The 21,484-nt window shown below is 44.9% G+C and overlaps 1 protein-coding gene across 3 annotated transcripts in view; it reads right to left on the bottom strand.

Annotated features, from left to right (window-relative positions):
- Positions 1–144: 144 nt before the first annotated feature.
- LOC112556408 overlaps positions 145–21,484 on the bottom strand; it is a 39,560-nt gene continuing 18,220 nt past the window's right edge. The window contains exons 1-7 of one of the 3 annotated variants that reach the window (XM_025225391.1): positions 4,164–4,366; positions 3,539–3,685; positions 2,937–3,152; positions 2,547–2,692; positions 1,853–2,138; positions 404–457; positions 145–346 (exon numbers count right to left, since the gene is read on the bottom strand). In XM_025225391.1, coding sequence (XP_025081176.1) covers positions 411–457; positions 1,853–2,138; positions 2,547–2,692; positions 2,937–3,152; positions 3,539–3,685; positions 4,164–4,239 — 918 coding nt within the window. In that variant the 5' untranslated portion in view covers positions 4,240–4,366 and the 3' untranslated portion in view covers positions 145–346; positions 404–410. Of the gene's footprint in view, positions 458–1,852; positions 2,139–2,546; positions 2,693–2,936; positions 3,153–3,538; positions 3,686–4,163; positions 4,367–21,484 lie in introns of those variants that run through there. The other 2 variants (XM_025225390.1, XM_025225392.1) reach the window with 2 other exon arrangements.

The raw sequence follows: 21,484 nt of genomic DNA, 5'->3' as shown, positions 1-21,484 counted from the left end.
GGCCTGTCATTGGTTTCTTAAGAATAAGCTGATGACACATGAAGTTGGGAAATATATTAAAAACTGACACGCACGCACGCACGTGCACACACGCACTTCCACACTCACAAGTGCACGTGCAAATGAAAGCAAATTCATATACATAAAATTCCCGAATCTTGCTCAGTGTTGTAGTCTTTATTGACATGATGCTTCGTTGATCGCCGAGCACAGAATGTCAGTGAACGTGGCGCCGGCAAATACTGAAACTGGTCAGATGTCAGCCAGGAGACTGCTCGCACCACGTGACCACCTCAGCAGGTGTCGCCAGTCTTCCTACACACTTCCCAGCCTGCAAAACTAGTGGGGCAGTAGTGGGCCCCACTATACACCCAACTGGGACCCACTGCTACCCCACTAGTGGCCCACTGCTACCCCACAAGTTTTGCAGTCTGGCTTGTTGACTCGCTTGTTACATCTGCAAACCAAATGATAATAGCAGCTGAGAGTTTAACATGGAAACACGTTCAACATGTAACAAAACTGTTAATAATAATAATGATAATGATGGATACAAAGTACACGTACCGTGCACAGAGTCAGCTAAGATACAATTATTAGCTTTACAAGGATTCCAGGAGAGAAAGTAATTTACAACACCAAGCAAGATGACCCCTACCTTATAGTTCATTAAGAAATAAAGGCAGTAGCTATATATATATACACGTGTCTAAAGAAAGGTAAGTGGCTGGGAGTAAACATCACGACACAGTTGTAGCAGGTGGAGAGATGGTCAGCACCCGAAACAACAGTCTCCCCCAGAGATGGAAAACGAGCGAATAACCTGCACCGGCTTTGCAACATTTGCTTCTCAAACTACGTCATCAACTTCCAAGTCATCCGTTGAAAATAAGTTTGAAACTTGGAGTGATGTCCCTTTGTCTGACCGGGAGCTAGCTTCTCGGATTTGTGTTTTTCTAAGTTGATTTGATGTTAGTGTCCGTGGTTTGATGACACCATCTCTTGCTATTATCGTAGTTACTGGAGTGTGACTGTTGTTAGCATGTCCGGCCCTCACCTGCCACCTGCCACCTGCCACCTTGACTAATGATCTGAGAAATCTGTCCTCTGTGACCACCATTTTGATGTCTGTATTTTGTGTTTTGTGCGAGACTAACCTGATACAGAGCAGTGTCTTCTCTCTTCTCCCTGCATGATGACTATGGGAAGCAAAACGATTTAAAGCCAATTTGATTTCTGGACATATTTATTTCGAGTATGGCTTGATGTTTATTCTATGGCCTATGTCTTTCTGAGTATGGCTTGATGTATTGAGTATGGCTCGGTGATTATTATGTGTATAGCTTGATGTTGTTGTGATGACACAATGAGCTGCAGGTCTGGAGATATGAAGAGTTGAACTGTGAATGTTTCTTCTTGGTGTGTGGAATGCATCTTGGAGTGTGGTTAAAGTCAAACCAAACTGAACGACAATTCTGGTCATCGACTCTCTCTTCTATTTTTGTATAATGCATAATGTACTGTGAACTTTATGAGAAGTTTGTTCATCTGCTTTGTTTCGTGTACTAGGGTAGCTAAGTACTGTGTTCAGTCAGTTGTAGCTCAGCAGGCACTACACCTTCTCTCTTACATACATCATGTACGTGGGCAGGATACTCAGCCAGCACCAGCGGTAGGACAGTTAGTAGCTTAATAATTCTAAATGGTAAGAAATAAGAGCTTGCTGGTCTTGATGAACACTTTGGCAAAGCATCACCACATGGCATGGAGATCAACTTAGAGACAACCACAGACACAACATTGCAACATCCAGGTGTGAAAACAGTGAGAGACAGTGGACCCTGGAGCTTACCCGGTGTGTGCGTGCGGTCGAGGTCTGATTTTAAACCTCGAAGATTTGCCAGCTCTGCTTCCAGCTTTGTCATCCTGTACTCCATGAGCTGTAGCCTTATCTCCTGGCCGTCCAGGAGGAGCGAGGCACTTTCACTCAGCAGCGTGCCGGCCTTGGCGCACACCTCGGATGGCAGGGAGGTGTTGAGGCGACAGGTGTAGTTTCCGCTCTCCACTGGATTAGGAATCGCAAACGTGAAGTTGTTTGCAGTGGAGAAGGTGCTCGGGTACACGTGTCCTCCTGGGGTCTGCAGACAACAATCAAAGCAAATTCAATTAGTGGTTTCGATCATAGGACTACATTGCACATCAGGGTGCATCTCCTCGGGTACGTAAAAAGCATTTGCATTCATTAATGTGCCTATATGGCTCGGTACATTCACAACAAAAACTTACGGACACTTTAGGAAAGGGAATAGTATCTCTCTGCAGTGCAGTTCATCTCTTTGAAGTGTGTATGTGTGTGCGAGAGAGAGAGAGAAAGAGTGGATATTGTATGTACATAGATGCCTGTCGGTGATCCGTTGTTTTTCTTTTTCGATTTCTTTTTCATTCACACGCGTTATTCTTTTTTTTTTTTTTTTTTTTTTTGTCTCAGAGTGTCATGGATGGTTGACTGTACTTATGTGATTTCTGCTTGTGCTTGGCCGACTTACTGTCCACTCAAGCGAGACGGGAGGGTTACCCATGGTGGTGAAGTTGCCGCAGACAAGCTGTGCATGGTACTGACCACTTTCCTTCAGGAGTACCGGCTCGGTTATCAGACTAACGTTGAGGTACCCGCTGGATGTCTGCGGTCCTTCTGCAAGAAAACAACACCTGCATGGATTCCTCACCATGGTGAGGCTCACACCATGTCAACAAGGGACGAATGCAATGTCCACTAGAATAGTCATGGCCACTAGTTATAAAAGTCACGTGCTCAAGGTACAAATATAGAAAGTAACGGGTGTCGAAACTTTCTACACAAGTGAGTCAAGCAGACAAACACGACCACTGAATGACAAAGACAGGACCACAAGAGAGAGAGAGACAGAGACACTGACCTGCGACGTCCAGCTTGACCTCCTGGTAGCCCATGACCGTCTGTCCCGAGGGTCCGATTACGTTCAGGTGCATGGAGTACACGCCGCTGTCAGCTGACGTCACGTTGTGCAGGTGAATGCCAGTCTCGTCTTGTGTGACCTGCAACCGTGGGTCACCATCCGCTGTCAGAAAGTTTCCAGCTACCATTGTCGCAATTAGGCTATTGTTGCCTGTCCCTGTACGACAGATAAGTCACATTAAGTCTAACAATGTAACCAAGCGTTAGACGTTTGAAAATTATATTTTTCTTTAAAAGACAAAGTGTAAATAATTGAAATACTGTTTATACTGTTCACTACTTTTAAAAAGATTATACTGTAGTATCAGGCAATGTTTTGGAACAAGCCAACCACCCAACACTATTACTTACTAATGTACAGCTGTATATCTGTGAATTATTGAATTTATTTCCCTCCCTGACCATCGTCATGGGTTGTCTGTCCTCTCTACCCGGTCCTTGTCGATTTAACAAACTCATAAGCTGTAGGATGTCAGCTAAACAAACTCTACCTGTAATGCTCATTACATCAGCTGAAACACCTCACCAAACCCATCACATTACCGTTCTGTCTGAAGTACCACTCTTTGTTGAGGATGTGTTCATCGTCTTTGGTAGTATAGGTCCAGTTGAAGGTGACAGTGTTACCTGTGCAGTCGTTAATCAAACTGCCATTTTGTAACGTCGATGTCCAGTTGAAAGCCACGGACTCTGAGAAAAGTTGCGGGTAGAGCTCGAGTTACATTTGTGGTTCAACACATCATGAAGTCACGTTGGTCAGTGGAATGTCAGTCGCCTTTAAACCAACAATAAACAGTTTCTTCTGCGAGAACCTTCCGTGATTTGAGTGAACGTCTGCGAAGGTGTTCAAAGCACGCACGCGCAGACTCATGCTACGTCCTCACGCGCGCACGTTCAATCATGCATGCATTTGATTGTTGTGGATGTTATAGTTTACATCTAACCTCTACTGATGTTAAACCAAACTTGCTAACTTCTATTTTTATACTCTTGCCATCATCTACTGATGTCATGCAAGTCACAGTAGAAGTTATCTGCACACATTCATGTATCCTACAGGGTACTATCGCCTGGACCTACCTTGACATTCATGTATCCCACAGGGTACTAGGCCCTGGACCTACCTTGACACTCATGTATCCTACAGGGTACTACGCCCTGGACCTACCTTTAGCGCCAATCACCAGCACCAGGACGAGGGAGGCGCAGAGTCTGGTGAGCCTGTAGCCACTGGACGCCATCATGTCGCCCCTCACACAGCCTACTGTGACAGTTCACCTGCTCCAACAGCCTCACTATCTGGACTTGATAGGGACAGGAGTGCTTTCCCTGTTGGCCCCAAGCTGCTCTCATCAGTAGGCGTCACCTGTGATAAGAGAAGACAACTTGTGTTCCCATCGCTGGGTAGCTGTCATCACAAACGGGTACACACTCAGGGTTTTTATTCTTATTTTTATCACTTGGAATTCGGTGACAGGTATCTTACCTCTGGCTTTATGTAATGTATTTAGAACAGCATATCCGATAAATAAATATTTATACCGTTATACTGTTGTTATGTATACCTATACACACACACACACAGAGATTTGATATGCACAAACACACTTTTATATACACGAGCGGTACACAAAGGTTAAAGATCAGTAACACTGGAAAGTGTGTAGTAACTATCTGGTTGAAGCGCCATGACTAAATACTCATTCTTTAAGGTTTGAACTCTGCGCACCCACAGACAAGATGTTAGTAATAAACTAAAGTCTTCGCTATAAAAAAAATGCAAGTACCTGCACCTTCAACATCTTGAAGTTTTGTATCGACGCTCCACTTAACAATTCTCTCCAGGTCCTTCCTCTCCTTTACAGTATGTAGGGAGTACCCGTTACAGCATTGTACCGTCTACCCGTTATAGTTTGCATGGACTACCCGTTACAGCAGGTACAGACTACCCGTTACAGCAGGTACAGACTACCCGTTACAGCAGGTACAGACTACCCGTTACAGCATGTACAGACTACCCGTTACAGCAGGTACAGACTACCCGTTACAGCAGGTACAGACTACCCGTTACAGCAGGTACAGACTACCCGTTACAGCATGTACAGACTACCCGTTACAGCAGGTACAGACTACCCGTTACAGCAGGTACAGACTACCCGTTACAGCAGGTACAGACTACCCGTTACAGCAGGTACAGACTACCCGTTACAGCAGGCACGAACAGCAGACGCCGGAGAGAGAGAGGGGGGCGTGTCTGACAACCATGACGCAGTAAGACACCCAGGACAGTATCGACGGGTCTCGATCGTAGAGGATACAGTGTTTGGTTATTCGGGGTGGCGATGCTTTGACACAAGAAGTAAAACAACGGAGGAGAAGCTGTGGCAAATATTTAACAAGCGTTAAGCGGCTTTCAGTTTGCACGGATGAATGTGAACGCGGAAGAAAGGCTTGACTGGCAAAAAAAAAAAGATTAAACACAAAGCATTTTAATCTGTCTGAAAAACAAACAAAGAAAAATAAACACAAAGAAAAAATCATCTGTGTAAAAAGACACATCTTATCATCTAGATAAGAGAAAGCGATTGTTTAGAAAAGAAAACAAGTTTCGATGTTTTGTTTGTTTACAGCAGGCGGTTTATTCTAGTCAACAACCTGCTGTGACCTGAACACAAGACCCGGGTGGCAGGGTGGAATGTTGAGTTGTTTGTAAGTCGCTAGTGTGAGTTTGTAAGTGGAAGTCTTTTGTAAGCTTGTTTCTTGTAAGTTCTTAAGTGTATGTGTCAGTTGTAAGTTTGTGAGTGTGTACGTTTGTTTGTGTGTTATCCTTGTGTGCAGGTGCATGTCTAATCCTCATTTGGGATGTAAACTCATTTATCCATTTCTATAAGTTTGTATATTTATTGACAGCTGCTTATGTGTCAACGTTTTCAACTAATATCTACGTTTATTTATAACCTGATGTTTACATGCAGTTATAGACACGATCAGGTAAATAAAGTTTAATCTGGAAAGATTCGGTAATCTAATCCGTCTGTCTGTCATTTGTATTGTTCTATGAAGGACCCGCAATAATCCTCTGAATTATACTCGTCTGGCACAAATAAATCATACTGACATGGCCTTTGGCTTAATCTCTCTGACTTTTGAACTTTCTTTTGCCACGAATGTATAGATAAATTAGAATGCAGACACTTAGAGATCATGGAAGTATATCTAAATAAATTCTCCGAATAACAAATACTGGAAGAATAAAAAGCGCTGTTAAATTGCCTTATCATGTATTTTACGATACCAATGCTCCTGGATTACATTCATGCCACCCGTAATGCTTGCCTAGGAGAGTGAGAGAGAATGTCAGAGGAAAAAGGATGCGAGCGCCAGGCAGGGTCAAAGTGCACGCTACTAATTGTGCTGTGAGCTGAGAGGTTGGCGGCCAATCAATGACGTCTCTCCACATGCACGTGCGCGTTGTGCGCCATGTTTGTCAGTCGTGCTCTGCCTCGCAAGTGTAGTTCCGGACTTTCCTACCCACGGGTACAAAAGGGAGGTCAGCCTTCTGAGGTGCTGTCGACCCGGAGGAAATTCGCAGTTTCGACGGAAAGACCTCCATCATGTCGAACTCTGACCTCGCGCTGTGCCTGTCTCAAGTGCGCCTCACAGTGATGGAAGTATTACTTCTCTCAAGTAAGTCAGATCATCTATTTCAGATAAGTGTACTATAGTAATTTATTATCGAGTTAAGCATAGCACGAGGCGAGAAAACCCACCAAGCTCTGTATCAGTCCCAAAAGGAAGGGGAAAAAAATCGAGAATGGCATGACGGTCTTATTGTCATTTATATTTTATTATTTGTTTGGGCAAAGCTTTTCGAGAACACATTTTTTTTGGTTTGTATTTTAATGGCAGAATATTTTTTTTTAGTAGAAACTGTTTTTAATCATGTAAAACATTTTTGAAGAAATTTGACAGGTAAATTCATTTACAGGAATAAAACTCAGTTTAGAGCTCAGAGAACTGTGAGAGGAAATAGGTTAAACAACACTAGATGATACAGCCCTTCAAGTAAAAAAAAAAAACAACAACAACAACAATAAACAACAACAACAACAAGAAGAAGAGACCGAGACATCTTACCGCAGGCAGCTACACATCCATCTCCATGTGACTCTAGAGCAAGAACTAAAGAAAATAAAGCAGGTGCAAAGCAGTGGAAGGCTGCTGAGCACTCATTGCCCTGTGCACCACATGGCACCACAGAGAAACTGAGGGCAGACCACTGGTCCAGCGGCTTGTGGTGGTCGTAATCCCCGATCATGACTTGAAAGCAAATGTAAACGAGAGACTTCCGAGAGGAGATGGGCCGCGATGTGATGACAAGTTCTCAGGGTACAGGCCGCAGCGCCGGGTATCATCAAACATCATCGACTGCACAGCATGGCGGCCATGACGTCACACGGCGCCAGGGCGGATGTCCTGCAATAAAATGCTCAGAGTGCCAAAGTGAGTAGGGGGCACATCAAATACTGGACACAAGCAACGGATGAGCTTCTCTTTTTTTTGATATCAGGTCTCTCATATTAAATTTAACACATTAACTCTTCCCTACATGCTGTCTGTCTTGAAGTGCTGACGTTGGCTGCAGTGTCGGCATCTGCATTACACCATAGTACTATAGTGTTATAGTGATCACATGTCTGCTGCCTAGGAGCGTGCTAGAGGAGTATGACACCACTGAGGCCACAGACACTGAGCATCTGTTACATTGGACTGTAGTAGTCAAACAATTGTTTCACCACGTACATTGTTACGTCCGACTTACAACGTTCACCTCATGCAAGCTACAACACACCACGCACTGTTACAAACCCCTCTCTACAAATGTTACATGTTCCCCACATACAGACTACAATACACTCACCACATACATGTTACAACACGTTCATTTATAGCAGATACGCGAGCCTTAATTAAGCTTGTCAGATACATCAATCATCTCATTTATTTAAAGGTCAAAAGTCATGGGGCTAGTCGCACAACGTTTCTAAAACTTAAAAACTGGTAAAGAAACTAATTTAGACACGCTTTGTAAACTCGCTTACATATCATTTAGATGACCAGACGAAAGATCGTGCTGACGGAAAGTCCTGGCTCAAAGAGGTTTATCTTCTTTAAAACAAATTTTGATTAAAATTCTAAAATTAGAAATGTTTTGTGCAACTGGCCAGTTCTGTATAAACCGAGCAAAAGCAAAGAATACAGATGATAAGGACGATGTCTTGTCCTGTCCGTTTCCTCAGACATCCTGCCAGTGCTGGGCCCTGAGGCTGTGTGGACGACTTGTGCAGAGCCAGCGCCAGTAGCTAACACTTATCGCAACGTGACCCAGAGCGAACTCGGCAACGACATCAACTACACCTGCTACAGCAGCTACACGCACAAGGAGGGCGACCTGGACAGGCGATGTCAGGCAACAGGGCAGTACAGCGGGACACCACCCACCTGCGGTCGTGAGCTGTCTCCACCAGCTTTTGTACTCTCTTTATTCGAGCGCGTACACACACGCGCGCACACACACAGTGCAGTGCAATTACATGCATGCCAGTCAGAAATACTATTCAAAGACAAAGATTTCTGCAAGCAAGATTGAAAATAACCCCCTAACAGTCTTGAAACTTCTTATTGATAACTTCTCACAAAATCGTTTTGAATGCCAGTGGATGAAGGAGGCAAGGCTTGTGACGATAACAGCGAGGACATAAGATAAAAAGAAACAGTCAGGACGCAAAAGGCAATGACTGCTTGTACAAAAATGGCGGAAGTGATCCCTAACTGTGCCGGCTCGTCACGTGACCACTTTGCTTCCTTTCATTGCTGTTATTGCTAAGGTATAAAGAGTTGTAGTGAACTTTAAAACCAATTCTTTGCCACATTCAACTGGTTTTCTAAAATATGCAACTTTTCAATCATCTGTCCTTTCTAACAACCATGGCTGAGTTTATCACAGTTAGCAGTCCAGGCACATGACATGATGTACAAACACACTTTACCATAAGATGTCGTTGATGCAATGAAGAGGGCAATTAGTTAATTAGAAAAGGATGATTTGTGTTTATAATCCGGATAACTTCTAACCCATTTCATCCATACGAAGCAATAAACATTGTCGGGCTGGCCACACACCCTTGTCGTAGGCAACCTCTTCGAGGGTGAAATTTGTTTTCGTTCATTCAGTTGTCCCGAGTTAGTGGCGAGAGGGAGGGAGAAAGGGAGGGAGAGATAGATTATTAGCCATCATGGAGTCTTGGAGACAGGAATACAGAACATGGTTTCTAGAATATGACCTGTAGTCAGTATTATCAGGATCCAACGGTCAGATGTTGCTGCTCCTTGAATGGCGCATGAACTAAATTTTGATGAAACGTTTGACTAGGTATACTTTGACATCCCTCATTCCTGTGTGCATGTGCATGTGCGTGTGCGTGTGCCAATGTCCACGTTGAATATCTGTAGTTGTCTGTGGCCCGGTGAAGCCATTCCAGAACCAAAATACTCAGGTGTTGACTGACGACGAGGGAGGCATCGCCTTTACTCTCTGTGAAGACGAGTATCCTACAGAGTCATCGTCCTCCGGCGAGCGAGAGATCACGTGCTCGGCTGACTTGGGCAGATGGCAGCCCCTCGTCTTCTACTGTGGTAGTAAGTGTAATGTTGTACTGTTTGTTGATGTGTACATCTATGTTACAACGCCTGCTGTAGTGTTTGTTGATGTTTACATCTATGTTACAACGCCTGATGTACTGTTTGTTGATGTGTACATCTATGTTATGACACCTGCTGTAGTGTTTGTTGATGTGTACATCTATGTTACAACGCCTGCTATACTGTTTGTTGATGTGTACATCTATGTTATCACGCCTGCTGTAGTGGTTGTTGATGTGTACATCTATATTATCACGCCAGCTGTAGTGTTTGTTGCATCTCCATGCTTTACTTTGTGCAGAGATACTTGATCTCCACAACATCTCTCTGTCCTCGACCCTGACGACTGGCACCACTGGCTGGGTCACACAGGAGGAGGTGGCGCCGGAGTGGGAGGCTGGCCTCGCGGCACCCGACGCTCGGGAACTTTACGACGTTGATGAAGTCAGTCTCCTGGTTGGAGACACCATGGCAGGTACTCGCCATAACTGTGTGCTGCCTCTTACCTAGTGCCGCTACTCCAGGTACGCGGCTAGAATTGTATGTCTGCACTGAGGTAGGACTAACTTCAAATGACCTCAGTGACAGACCAGACGGAAGGGGTCAAGGTGACGTTGTAGTCCACGGTCACTGCAGTCAGACACAGAGGGTGCGTGCTTACTGGTCAGAGACAACTGTAGTACGTCACAGGAGGGTCTGGGTATTGTTCATTGTTTTGGGTGGAGGGTAAATGCGTAACCTCTTGAAGCTAAACACAATCTGTCTTCTCTGAAAAAGATTATACTTTGATGTTTACACGGGTCATGTACCGAAAGATAAATAAGTAAAAGACAAGTGAATGTAAGGAGACATGAAACAACATGAGCTCCTTACGGAAAACATCAACAACAGACTACAGCGAGGTGCTGAAGTGTAGATGGGTTAGATAAACTACATTGAGAAAGACGCACATGAAGACGTAAAATTAGACTACAGTGAGGGTGACGTAGGCAGACTACAGTGACGGTGACGTAGGCAGACTACAGTGAGGGTGACGAAGGCAGACTACAGTGAGGGGGACTCGCTTGCAGACGCTGTTTTGACTGTGACGCAAACCGGCGGCTCGTTCGGCGAATGTGGAAACGTCACCACGTCCACCATAGAGCGCCTCTACCTCCTCAAGTGCGACACTAGACAGGGGAGGAAACCCTGGGGACATAGCATCAAAGTCACTGCACGGTTCCTGGATGGAAACCCTGGGAGACTGGAACTTCGTGACGTCAGCGTTCAAGGTCGAGTACATGCCGGTGAGCTTGCACTCAGCGGGTGGGGCCGGGTGGAGATGTGTGTGTGTGTTTACTTTTGTTAATTCTTTCCCTCAAATGAGTTAGACCATGTTTTATGTTTGATATTTTTCTGATAGCACCATGCTGATATCCAACGATCTAACAGGCAGTGTTGTTGTTGCTGTTGCTGTTGCTCCTCTAGTCTTGATAGTAGGAGTTCAGACAAACACTTTCCTTTACACGTGCACGTGCGTCGTCTCTGTACGGTGTGTGTTTGTGTATGTGTGTGTTTTTGTGTGTGTGTGTGCTCGTGCGGTGTAGATAACTGTCCAGACTAACACTTTCCTTCTCTGTACGGTGTGTGTGTGTGTTTATGTGTCTGTGTGTGCCCGTGTGCGTGTTTGTGTGTGTGTGTAGATAACTGTCCTAGTCCACTCAACATACCCCGCCTTGAGATGACGTCAGCACTGCAGTCCGATTACGTCAGCGGAGACCAGGTGGAGTACGCGTGTATCAGCGGCTTGCACGAGCTGCGGGGCTCCGGTGTCTCCGAGTGTTCTCCTTTCGGCTCGTGGACTACTCCAACCTTGGTTTGCACCGGTAATTAATACACAACCACCAGGCTAAACGTGGACAGTAGCCGCGATCACGTAGCCTCAGTAACCGTCAATGACAAACTTAGTCTTACCTAATTAAGTCTTCACTTTAGTCTTGAGAAATTGATAGAACTTTAACTTCTTTGTACTCAAGACTACAGGTAAATGTTTGTAGTTTTTCTAGCTTTGTGAGTGTGTGTATTTATACCCTGTGTGTATATGTGTGTGTTTATAGCTTGATGTGACACATGAACTTAACGTACTGAACAAGAAGCTACAAGATCAGGGGCAACTTGTCAGTGCTGTCTATGACAACGTGAGAGCATTCTCTACAAAACTTATGTTATGGAAAGCCCAGCTTTCTCAGACAGACCTTTGCCATTTCCCAGCATGCAAGTCACTCATGGATGCAGGCACACCGTTCAGTGGTGAAGAGTATGTGGATGTCATTTTGAAGCTACAGGAGGAATTCGATCACAGATTTGCAGACTTCAAGACGCACAGAACCACATTTCAAATTTTTGCGGACCCCTTCTCCTTTTATGTACAAGATGCTCCTCCTGTGCTTCAAATGGAGCTCATTGACCTGCAGTGCAACTCTGAACTCAAAGCCAAGTTCAGGGAGGTGAGTGGAAAAGCAGACAAGCTCGGGCAATTTTTGAGAGAATTGCCCCCCTAGCTTCCCTGAGCTTTCCCGAATGTTCAAGCGGACCATGTGTCTTTTTGGGAGCACATACTTGTGCGAAAAGCTCTTCTCTACCTTGAACTTCAATAAGTCCAAGTACAGATCCAGACTTACTGATGAGCATCTTCAAGCCGTACTGAGGGTCTCAACTGCTTCCTCCCTTAAGCCAAATGTGGCTCGGCTATGCGAGAGTAAGCGCTGCCAGATCTCTAGCAGAAAGAAGTAGGCAGAAGAAGCCATGTTCAAAACAGTTTATGTTCAATGTTCCATTCATGTTAAGAAAGTTAAATGTTAAAGAAATGCTAATACAGACATTTGAATCTGAAATAATAATAATTACATTTCTCTGTTCAGCAACTGTATTTTCTTCAGTCTTCTATATCTGCTGTATTATTATTATATTTTCATTTTCAATTTATTTATTACTGATTGATTTATTTTTTCTTATGAATTTGTTAATTTATTTTTATTTGTTAACACAAAAATAAGATGAAAAAATAAGACATTTGATGACATTGGAATGTTTTTGTAAGAGTTTTCTTGTGGAAAACCTGATGCGGCCCGGCCTCATCCAGACTCTGCCTCCAGTGGCCCCCGGGTAAATTGAGTTTGAGACCCCTGCTCTACATGTTTAACACGCTCACTACTGTTCACATGTTCATTCCATCTACAATAGACGTGGATCTCATTGGAGACATGCAAACATGCTGTCACTCTGCCACCCACCCTAACCCCGTTTGTAACAAACAAACCCAAACTTACATTGACATAGACATAAACACATGCCCACACTTGGGACTCACTTAACTTTGCCATTTTCATCGAAGTTTTCAAAGAATTAAGTTTTTGTGGGGAAAGGCGACAGTCTTTACTTATCCTTTTCTAACATCTTCAACCAGCATCGTGTACATCTAGCACGTGACTTTCTCGGGATGGGTCGGGTACCTTTAAAGTTAATTGTAGACCAGGTCACTTAGTCTGTGAACATCAACAGCATGGAATATTTTCAGTGCACAAGGGTGAACTCTTTCACAGCACTGAGCAGCTTTTCCAGTCCGCAGATTTCTGGTCCATTCTGTACGATTGGCAACATTTAAAAGTCTGAAGAACACATCAAGGAATGATGCTGTAAGTGCGTAGCCTTGACATCAGGCTGAACAAAGAATTTTTCATTTACTTGAGTGAGGGCAACCATATTTCTTCAAGCGCACTGTGTTGTCTAGACTCCAGTGCAATAACAGATTATGTCTTCCATAATCAAATTCCCGTTTTCTTTGTTGAAGTCTTAAATTCTCCAAGCAGATACTAATACAGCTTCATTTTTCGTCTTTTTCCTGTTGAATATATCTCTGGTATTTTGTAGAAGCGCGAAGTATCATCGATACTTCACTCAAAAAAAAAAAAACAAAAACCGCGAAGTAGTGAATCCGCGATATATGAACCGCGAAGTAGCGAGGGAACACTGTAACTGGGTAAACCTACGGGGCAAATACGGATAGAAAGTGCTCGTTTGTCAAGATGATTAGTTAGACCTTCACTTCTTTCTCATCTTCTCTAGATATTACGACTTGCGAGAGAGGTAAAATCACCGCAAAATATTATGTTCTTCACTGTTCAGATTCAAACTTATGCTGTTGCTGTCAGACACTACAATACTATGTCTGGCAGGCTGACTGACACATCCCCTCCCAGACTTGTGCCTGGGGCAACACACTGCTAGCAGGAACACTGAGTCACAACGTGAGACAGCCGTAGACAGAACGTAGCTCCGAGCACAGACTTTGTCCTTAGTCAACCGGTTGGCGATGACTCGTCGCGCCCTTCTCTCAAGCTGCCTCTCTCTTTTCTTCTCCCCTCAACCTCTTGTCCTCCCTTTGTATATCTCCCGGTAGGGGTAATGTGCCATGTTTCCAGGATGTCCTATAAACACAGACGGGACAACACAGACAGCGGTTCACGTGCTCTAGCCCAGATGTCAACAAATCACGTGCAGTCCGCAGGTTGCGAGACTCACCATGACCAGAGCTCGTGCTCACCTGTGTGCAAGCTACGAAAAGACTTCTCGCCAGGTCAATTCTGTGCAGAGCTGCACGACTGTAAAGCATCAAACTACACTTTCTAGCAAAGGTACGATGACTAAATTTAGTCATTACAATTGTTATAGGTCAAGGAATAACCACTTTGTTACTCTGTGTAGTCCTCGGAGGCACAGTGAACAATACCTGCTTTGTTCATGCATTTGTGTGTATTGGTTTCTGTCTCGGTGTGTATGTGTTTGTGTGTGTACATTTATCCATTAAGACTTCATGTCAGGAAACAGTCTTTTGGTCTTTACAATTAATAAATAGAATTTAAACTATTTCTTTATTATATGAAATATTTAATTTTCTGCAATGACAATTATTACCTGCACACTAGGATTCACAGGCACACACACACACAGGCGCATATACACACTGAGACTCACACACAAGTTTGGAACCGAGATTAATGGAGGAATTTACATGCCTGGTTTAGACAAAGAATATGAGAAATATGTTGATCAGTCGAGTACCGTATTTGCACATTTAATGAGTAATGCAGTACAGTCTACAGCTAAGTAAACTCTTAACTCCCCTTATTCCTAGGTTGTCATGTGCTTTCTTTAATGTTACTCATGAACTCTGACCTTCTATTCATGATAATAATTGACTCTTTTCATTCTTTGGTGCTATACAGATACTATCAATCTAGGTGCTCTTAAACTATTACACGTGGTCTAGAATTGAAGGAATTTGGTCAGAATGTTTATTGTATATGGGTTTACAGTTACCTCAAAATACCATTGCTTTATTAATGTGTGCTCTTCATCATTTACAGATAACAGGTTTGGTAAACCAGCTTTTAAAACCAGGTCAGGTCAGCCCACAAGGTAAGTGGCACCAAACTTAATACAGACATTTTTGATTAAAATTGAGGATTCCTTTCATTCAATGACATATTTAAATTTCCTTGAATTAAGAACTGTTACCCGCACTCCACAACACATCTCTTCAACTCCCTTGACACATGTATTTTAGTAATTTCACTTGCAATGTCACCTTTCAAGGATTATAATAATGTAGACACATTGATTTCATGTAACTGCTTTTGCAATTAAGATTTAGTGTTTGTGTATTTAGATTGTCACTTTATTGAATGACATAGTTGAGTTCCATTGAATGACAATTGTTATCTGCATTTGTTGCATTCACTTCAAAGCGCGCATGCAAGCACACACACACAAATACATAGGCACTCAACTACTTCTAACCACTTTGTTACTCTGTGTAGTCCTCGGAGGCACAGTGAACAATACCTGCTTTGTGCATGCATTTGTGTGTATTGGTTTCTGTCTCGGGGTGTATGTGTTTGTGTGTGTACATTTATCCATTAAGTCTTCATGTCAGGAAACAGTGTTTTGGTCTTTACAATTAATAAATAGAATTTAAACTACATGTATTTCTTTATTATATGAAATATTTAATTTTCTGCAATGACAATTATTACCTGCACTCCTAGGATTCACTTCCCACCACATACATTCACAGGCACACACACACCGGCGCATATACACACTGAGACTCACACACAGTTTGGAACCAAGATTAATGGAGGAATTTACATGCCTGGTTTAGACAAAGAATATGAGAAATATGTTGATCAGTCGAGTACCGTATTTGCACATTTAATGAGTAATGCAGTACAGTCTACAGCTAAGTAAACTCTTAACTCCCCTTATTCCTAGGTTGTCATGTGCTTTCTTTAATGTTACTCATGAACTCTGACCTTCTATTCATGATAATAATTGACTCTTTTCATTCTTTGGTGCTATACAGATACTATCAATCTAGGTGCTCTTAAACTATTACACGTGGTCTAGAATTGAAGGAATTTGGTCAGAATGTTTATTGTATATGGGTTTACAGTTACCTCAAAATACCATTGCTTTATTAATGTGTGCTCTTCATCATTTACAGATAACAGGTTTGGTAAACCAGCTTTTAAAACCAGGTCAGGTCAGCCCATAAGGTAAGTGGCACCAAACTTAATATAGACATTTTGATTAAAATTGAGATTCCTTTCATTCAATGACATATTTAAATTTCCTTGAATAAGAACTGTTACCCGCACTCCACAACACATCTCTTCAACTCCCTTGACACATGTATTTTAGTAATTTCACTTGCAATGTCACCTTTCAAGGATTATAATAATGTAGACACATTGATTTCATGTAACTGCTTTTGCAATTAAGATTTAGTGTTTGTGTATTTAGATTGTCACTTTATTGAATGACATAGTTGAGTTCCATTGAATGACAATTGTTATCTGCATTTGTTGCATTCACTTCAAAGCGCGCATGCAAACACACACACACAAATACATAGGCACTCAACTACTTCTTCCACTACTTGCATGGTGATTGGCTTTGGAAGGAACTGCCTCTAGGTTTTTTGTGGGAATTTCACTCTTTTATCCATCAAGCCACCTCATTTTTTCACTATGTATAATGGTGTATAGTAATTGGCAGCACATATTTACACAATGATATTAGCTTACACAATGCTTTTTGGTTGCATTATATTAGCCACAGTTGTACTTTTCTCTTTTATGTTTTCAGGTTATTCCCATTCCTTCCTTTTCCACCAACCTCACTCCTTGCTTCCCACACCATATACTTCATCAATTATCTTCTTTAATCCCAGACAAATTCTTTTTCCCTCTTGTCATCATTTCATCATTTCCACTCTTCCCTTCCACAAACCTTTCCAATAGCCTCCCTATTTTGCCCTTCTACACATTTGCTTCACACCAATTTCCAAACCTTCTCAACTTTTCACCTCTACCTCTCACACTTTGTTACCATCCAACTGCCTCTCTCTCCTTCCCTTACAAATCCACTTTACCCCTTTCTCACCCCTTTATTACCTTTTCCTTTCCATCAAACCTTTCCTATCTCTTCTTCCACTTACCACCCCTTCATTCACCTTCTCTTCCTTCTCAACCTTACTGCCTTCCAACCTCCCAACGAGACGGACAACTCCATACCTGCAACGCTTTCACCATACTGGTCGCAGACAAGAGTTCCACATGTTAGTGCCAGAGTTCCATCAGCAGTTGTTGGCGGACAACTAAGCCTTTTATGTTAAGACAGCAGTGCGGCCATGGCACGTGAGTCTACGCAGTTGTTGTCGCAGACACAGAGCTCGAGGCTGGTAGATAATTAGGCCATCGAGACACAGTGCGGCCTATAGGACGAGAGAGCATGGCGTTGTGCAGAGGTTGGTGCAGAGCATTGTCTGGTCGCAGACACAGAGCTCAGTGCACCTTGAGCATGAGCACTCTACGCTTTCATCAGCATCGAGACGACAGAGCTCGAGGCTGGTAGATAAGCGTTGGTCCTTGTTAGGCGCTGTGAAAACAGCGTCCGGCCTATCGAGAGAGACATGGTTGGCACGTAGTGCCAGAGTCTACGCCATATCAGAGTTGTGTTGGTCACCAGAGAGGCTGGTAGATCAATAGGCGGTTAAGACTCGAGACAGCAGTGCGGCCTATAGAACGTGTTAGTGCCAGAGCACTCTACGCTTCATCATCAGCAGTTGTCTGGTCGCAGACACAGAGCCGAGTGGGAAGCGTTGTCCTTGTTAGGCGCTGTCTCGAGACAGCAGTGCTATCGACATGGGTGGACATGTTAGTGCCAGAGCACTCTACGCTTCATCATCAGCAGTTGTCTGGTCGCAGACACCAGAGCTCGAGGCTGGTAGATAAGCGTTGGTCCTTGTTAGGCGCTGTTAAGCTCGAGACAGCAGTCCGGCCTATAGGACGAGAGAGACATGGTGTGGCACATGTTAGTGCCAGAGCACTCTACGCTTCATCATCAGCAGTTGTCTGGTCGCAGACACAGAGCTCGAGGCTGGTAGATAGCGTTGGTCCTTGTTAGGCGCTGTTCAGCTCGAGACAGCAGTCCGGCCTATAGGACGAGAGAGACATGGGTGGCACATGTTAGTGCCAGAGCACTCTTACGCTTCATCATCAGCAGTTGTCTGGTCGCAGACACAGAGCTCGAGGCTGGTAGATAAGCGTTGGTCCTTGTTAGGCGCTGTTTCAGCTTCGAGACACAGTGTCCGGCTATAGGACGAGAGAGACATGGGGTGGCACATGTTAGTGCCAGAGCACTCTACGCTTCATCATCAGCAGTTGTCTGGTCGCAGACACAGAGCTCGAGGCTGGTAGATAAGCGTTGGTCCTTGTTAGGCGCTGTTCAGCTCGAGACAGCAGTGCGGCCTATAGGACGAGAGAGACATGGGTGGCACATGTTAGTGCCAGAGCACTCTACGCTTCATCATCAGCAGTTGTCTGGTCGCAGACACAGAGCTCGAGGCTGGTAGATAAGCGTTGGTCCTTGTTAGGCGCTGTTCAGCTCGAGACAGCAGTGCGGCCTATAGGACGAGAGAGACATGAGGTGGCACATGTTAGTGCCAGAGCACTCTACGCTTCATCATCAGCAGTTGTCTGGTCGCAGACACAGAGCTCGAGGCTGGTAGATAAGCGTTGGTCCTTGTTAGGCGCTGTTCAGCTCGAGACAGCAGTGCGGCTATAGGACGAGAGAGACATGAGGTGGCACATGTTAGTGCCAGAGCACTCTACGCTTCATCATCAGCAGTTTGTCTGGTCGCAAGAACACAGAGCTCGAGGCTGGTAGATAAGCGTTGGTCCTTGTTAGGCGCTGTTAAGGCTCGAGACAGCAGTGCGGCCTATAGGACGAGAGAGACATGGGGTGGCACATGTTAGTGCCAGAGCACTCTACGCTTCATCATCAGCAGTTGTCTGGTCGCAGACACAGAGCTCGAGGCTGGTAGATAAGCGTTGGTCCTTGTTAGGCGCTGTTCAGCTCGAGACAGCAGCTATAGGACAGACAGAGGTGGACGGAGAAAGCTCGACATCAGCTTGAGAGCAGGGTGAGGTGGCACATGTTAGTGCCAGAGCACTCTACGCTTCATCATCAGCAGTTGTCTGGTCGCAGACACAGAGCTCGAGGCTGGTAGATAAGCGTTGGTCCTTGTTAGGCGCTGTTCAGCTCGAGACAGCAGTCCGGCCTATAGGACGAGAGAGACATGAGGTGGCACATGTTAGTGCAGAGCACTCTACGCTTCATCATCAGCAGTTGTCTGGTCGCAGACACAGAGCTTCGAGGCTGTAGATTAAGCGTTGGTCCTTGTTAGGCGCTGTTCAGCTCGAGACAGCAGTCCGGCCTATAGAGTAGAGAGACTGGCACATGTTAGTGCCAGAGCACTCTACGCTTCACTCAGCAGTTGTCTGGTCGCAGACACAGAGCTGAGCAGCTTGGTTCTGTAGAGCATAGACAAGAGACATGGGTGGCACATGTTAGTGCCAGAGCCTCTACGCTCATCATCAGCAGTTGTCTGGTCGCAGACACAGAGCTCGAGGCTGGTAGATAAGCGTTGGTCCTTGTTAGCGCGCTGTTCAGCTCGAGACAGCAGTCCGGCCTATAGGACGAGAGAGACATGAGGTGGCACATGTTAGTGCCAGAGCACTCTACGCTTCATCATCAGCAGTTGTCTGGTCGCAGACACAGAGCTCGAGGCTGGTAGATAAGCGTTGGTCCTTGTTAGGCGCTGTTCAGCCTCGAGACAGCAGTGCGGCCTATATATAGGACGAGAGAGACATGACGGTGGCACATGTTAGTGCCAGAGCACTCTACGCTTCATCATCAGCAGTTGTCTGGTCGCAGACACAGAGCTCGAGGCTGGTAGATAAGCGTTGGTCCTTGTTAGGCGCTGTTCAGTCGAGACAGCAGTCCGGCCTATAGGACGAGAGAGACATGAAGGTGGCACATGTAGTGCCAGAGCACTCTACGCTTCATCATCAGCAGTTGTCTGGTCGCAGACACAGAGCTCGAGGCTGGTAGATAAGCGTTGGTCCTGTTAGGCGCTGTTCAGCTTGAGACAGCATTCCGGCCTATAGGACACGAGAGATCATGGGGCCTGGCACATGTTAGTGCCAGAGCACTCTACGCTTCAATCATTTTTTCAGCAGTTGTCTGGTCGCAGACACAGAGCTCGAGGCTGGTAGATAAGCGTTGGTCCTTGTTAGGCGCTGTTCAGCTCGAGACAGCAGTCCGGCCTATTAGGACGAAGAGAGACATGAGGTGGCACATGTTAGTGCCAGAGCACTCTACGCTTCATCATCAGCAGTTGTCTGTTCGCAACACAGAGCTCGAGGCTGGTAGATAGCGTTGGTCCTTGTTAGGCGCTGTTCAGCTCGAGACAGCAGTCCGGCCTATAGGACGAGAGAGACATGGGTGGTGGCACATGTTAGTGCCAGTAAAGCACTCTACGCTTCATCATCAGCAGTTGTCTGGTCGCAGACACAGAGCTCGAGGCTGGTAGATAAGCGTTGGTCCTTTGTTTAGGCGCTGTTCAGCTCGAGACAGCATTCCGGCCTATAGGACGAGAGAGAGACATATGGGTGGCACATGTTAGTGCGCAGAGCACTCTACGCTTCATCATCAGCAGTTGTCTGGTCGCAGACACAGAGTCGAGGCTGTAGATAAGCGTTGGTCCTGTTAGGTCGCTGCGTCAAGCTCGAGACAGCGATCCTATAGTTAGCACGGAGAGAGACATTTAACGGTGCCCCACGCCAGAAGACTCTGTGCATCATCAGCCAGTTTCTGTTCATCACAGTTGTCTGGTCCCTCTATTCTTAATTCCTATGTCTTTTTCTTTCTCTCTCATTCGTATCCTTTGCATCACTCCTTATCCTTATAAATCTCCTGTCCTTAACCTACTATCTCCCCCTCCTCCCCATGTCTTCATTCTTGTAACCCCTCTTTTTCATTTCTCCCACCAGTTCCTTGCACCCCTTAAACCTAACCTAGCATTCTTTTTCCTATCTTGTCGTTCTCTTCCCTTTTTCCACTTTCCGCATTTCCCAAGTTTCCTCCCCCCTACCCTCCAATCCATTTTGTCTGGGGACTGCTTAAAAAACAGGCCTGAAGGAAGCAAGCTTTTTACCATCGTCCGTTTTGAGCTCATTGACTACGGCTACCAACACCCATCGACCTTTCAAAAAAAAACCAAACCAAAACTAGCCAGAGAGGACAAGCGCGGGGGGGGGGGGGACTACCCCCCCCACCGGGAACCAAACCCAACAAAGGACCCGGTTAAAAAAAAAAACTGCAAAAAATTTTTTTCCCCTC

Source organism: Pomacea canaliculata, linkage group LG2, assembly GCF_003073045.1.
Source record: "Pomacea canaliculata isolate SZHN2017 linkage group LG2, ASM307304v1, whole genome shotgun sequence".
Taxonomy (NCBI): Eukaryota; Metazoa; Mollusca; class Gastropoda; order Architaenioglossa; family Ampullariidae; genus Pomacea; species Pomacea canaliculata.
This window is presented reverse-complemented; position numbering and strand designations above follow the sequence as displayed.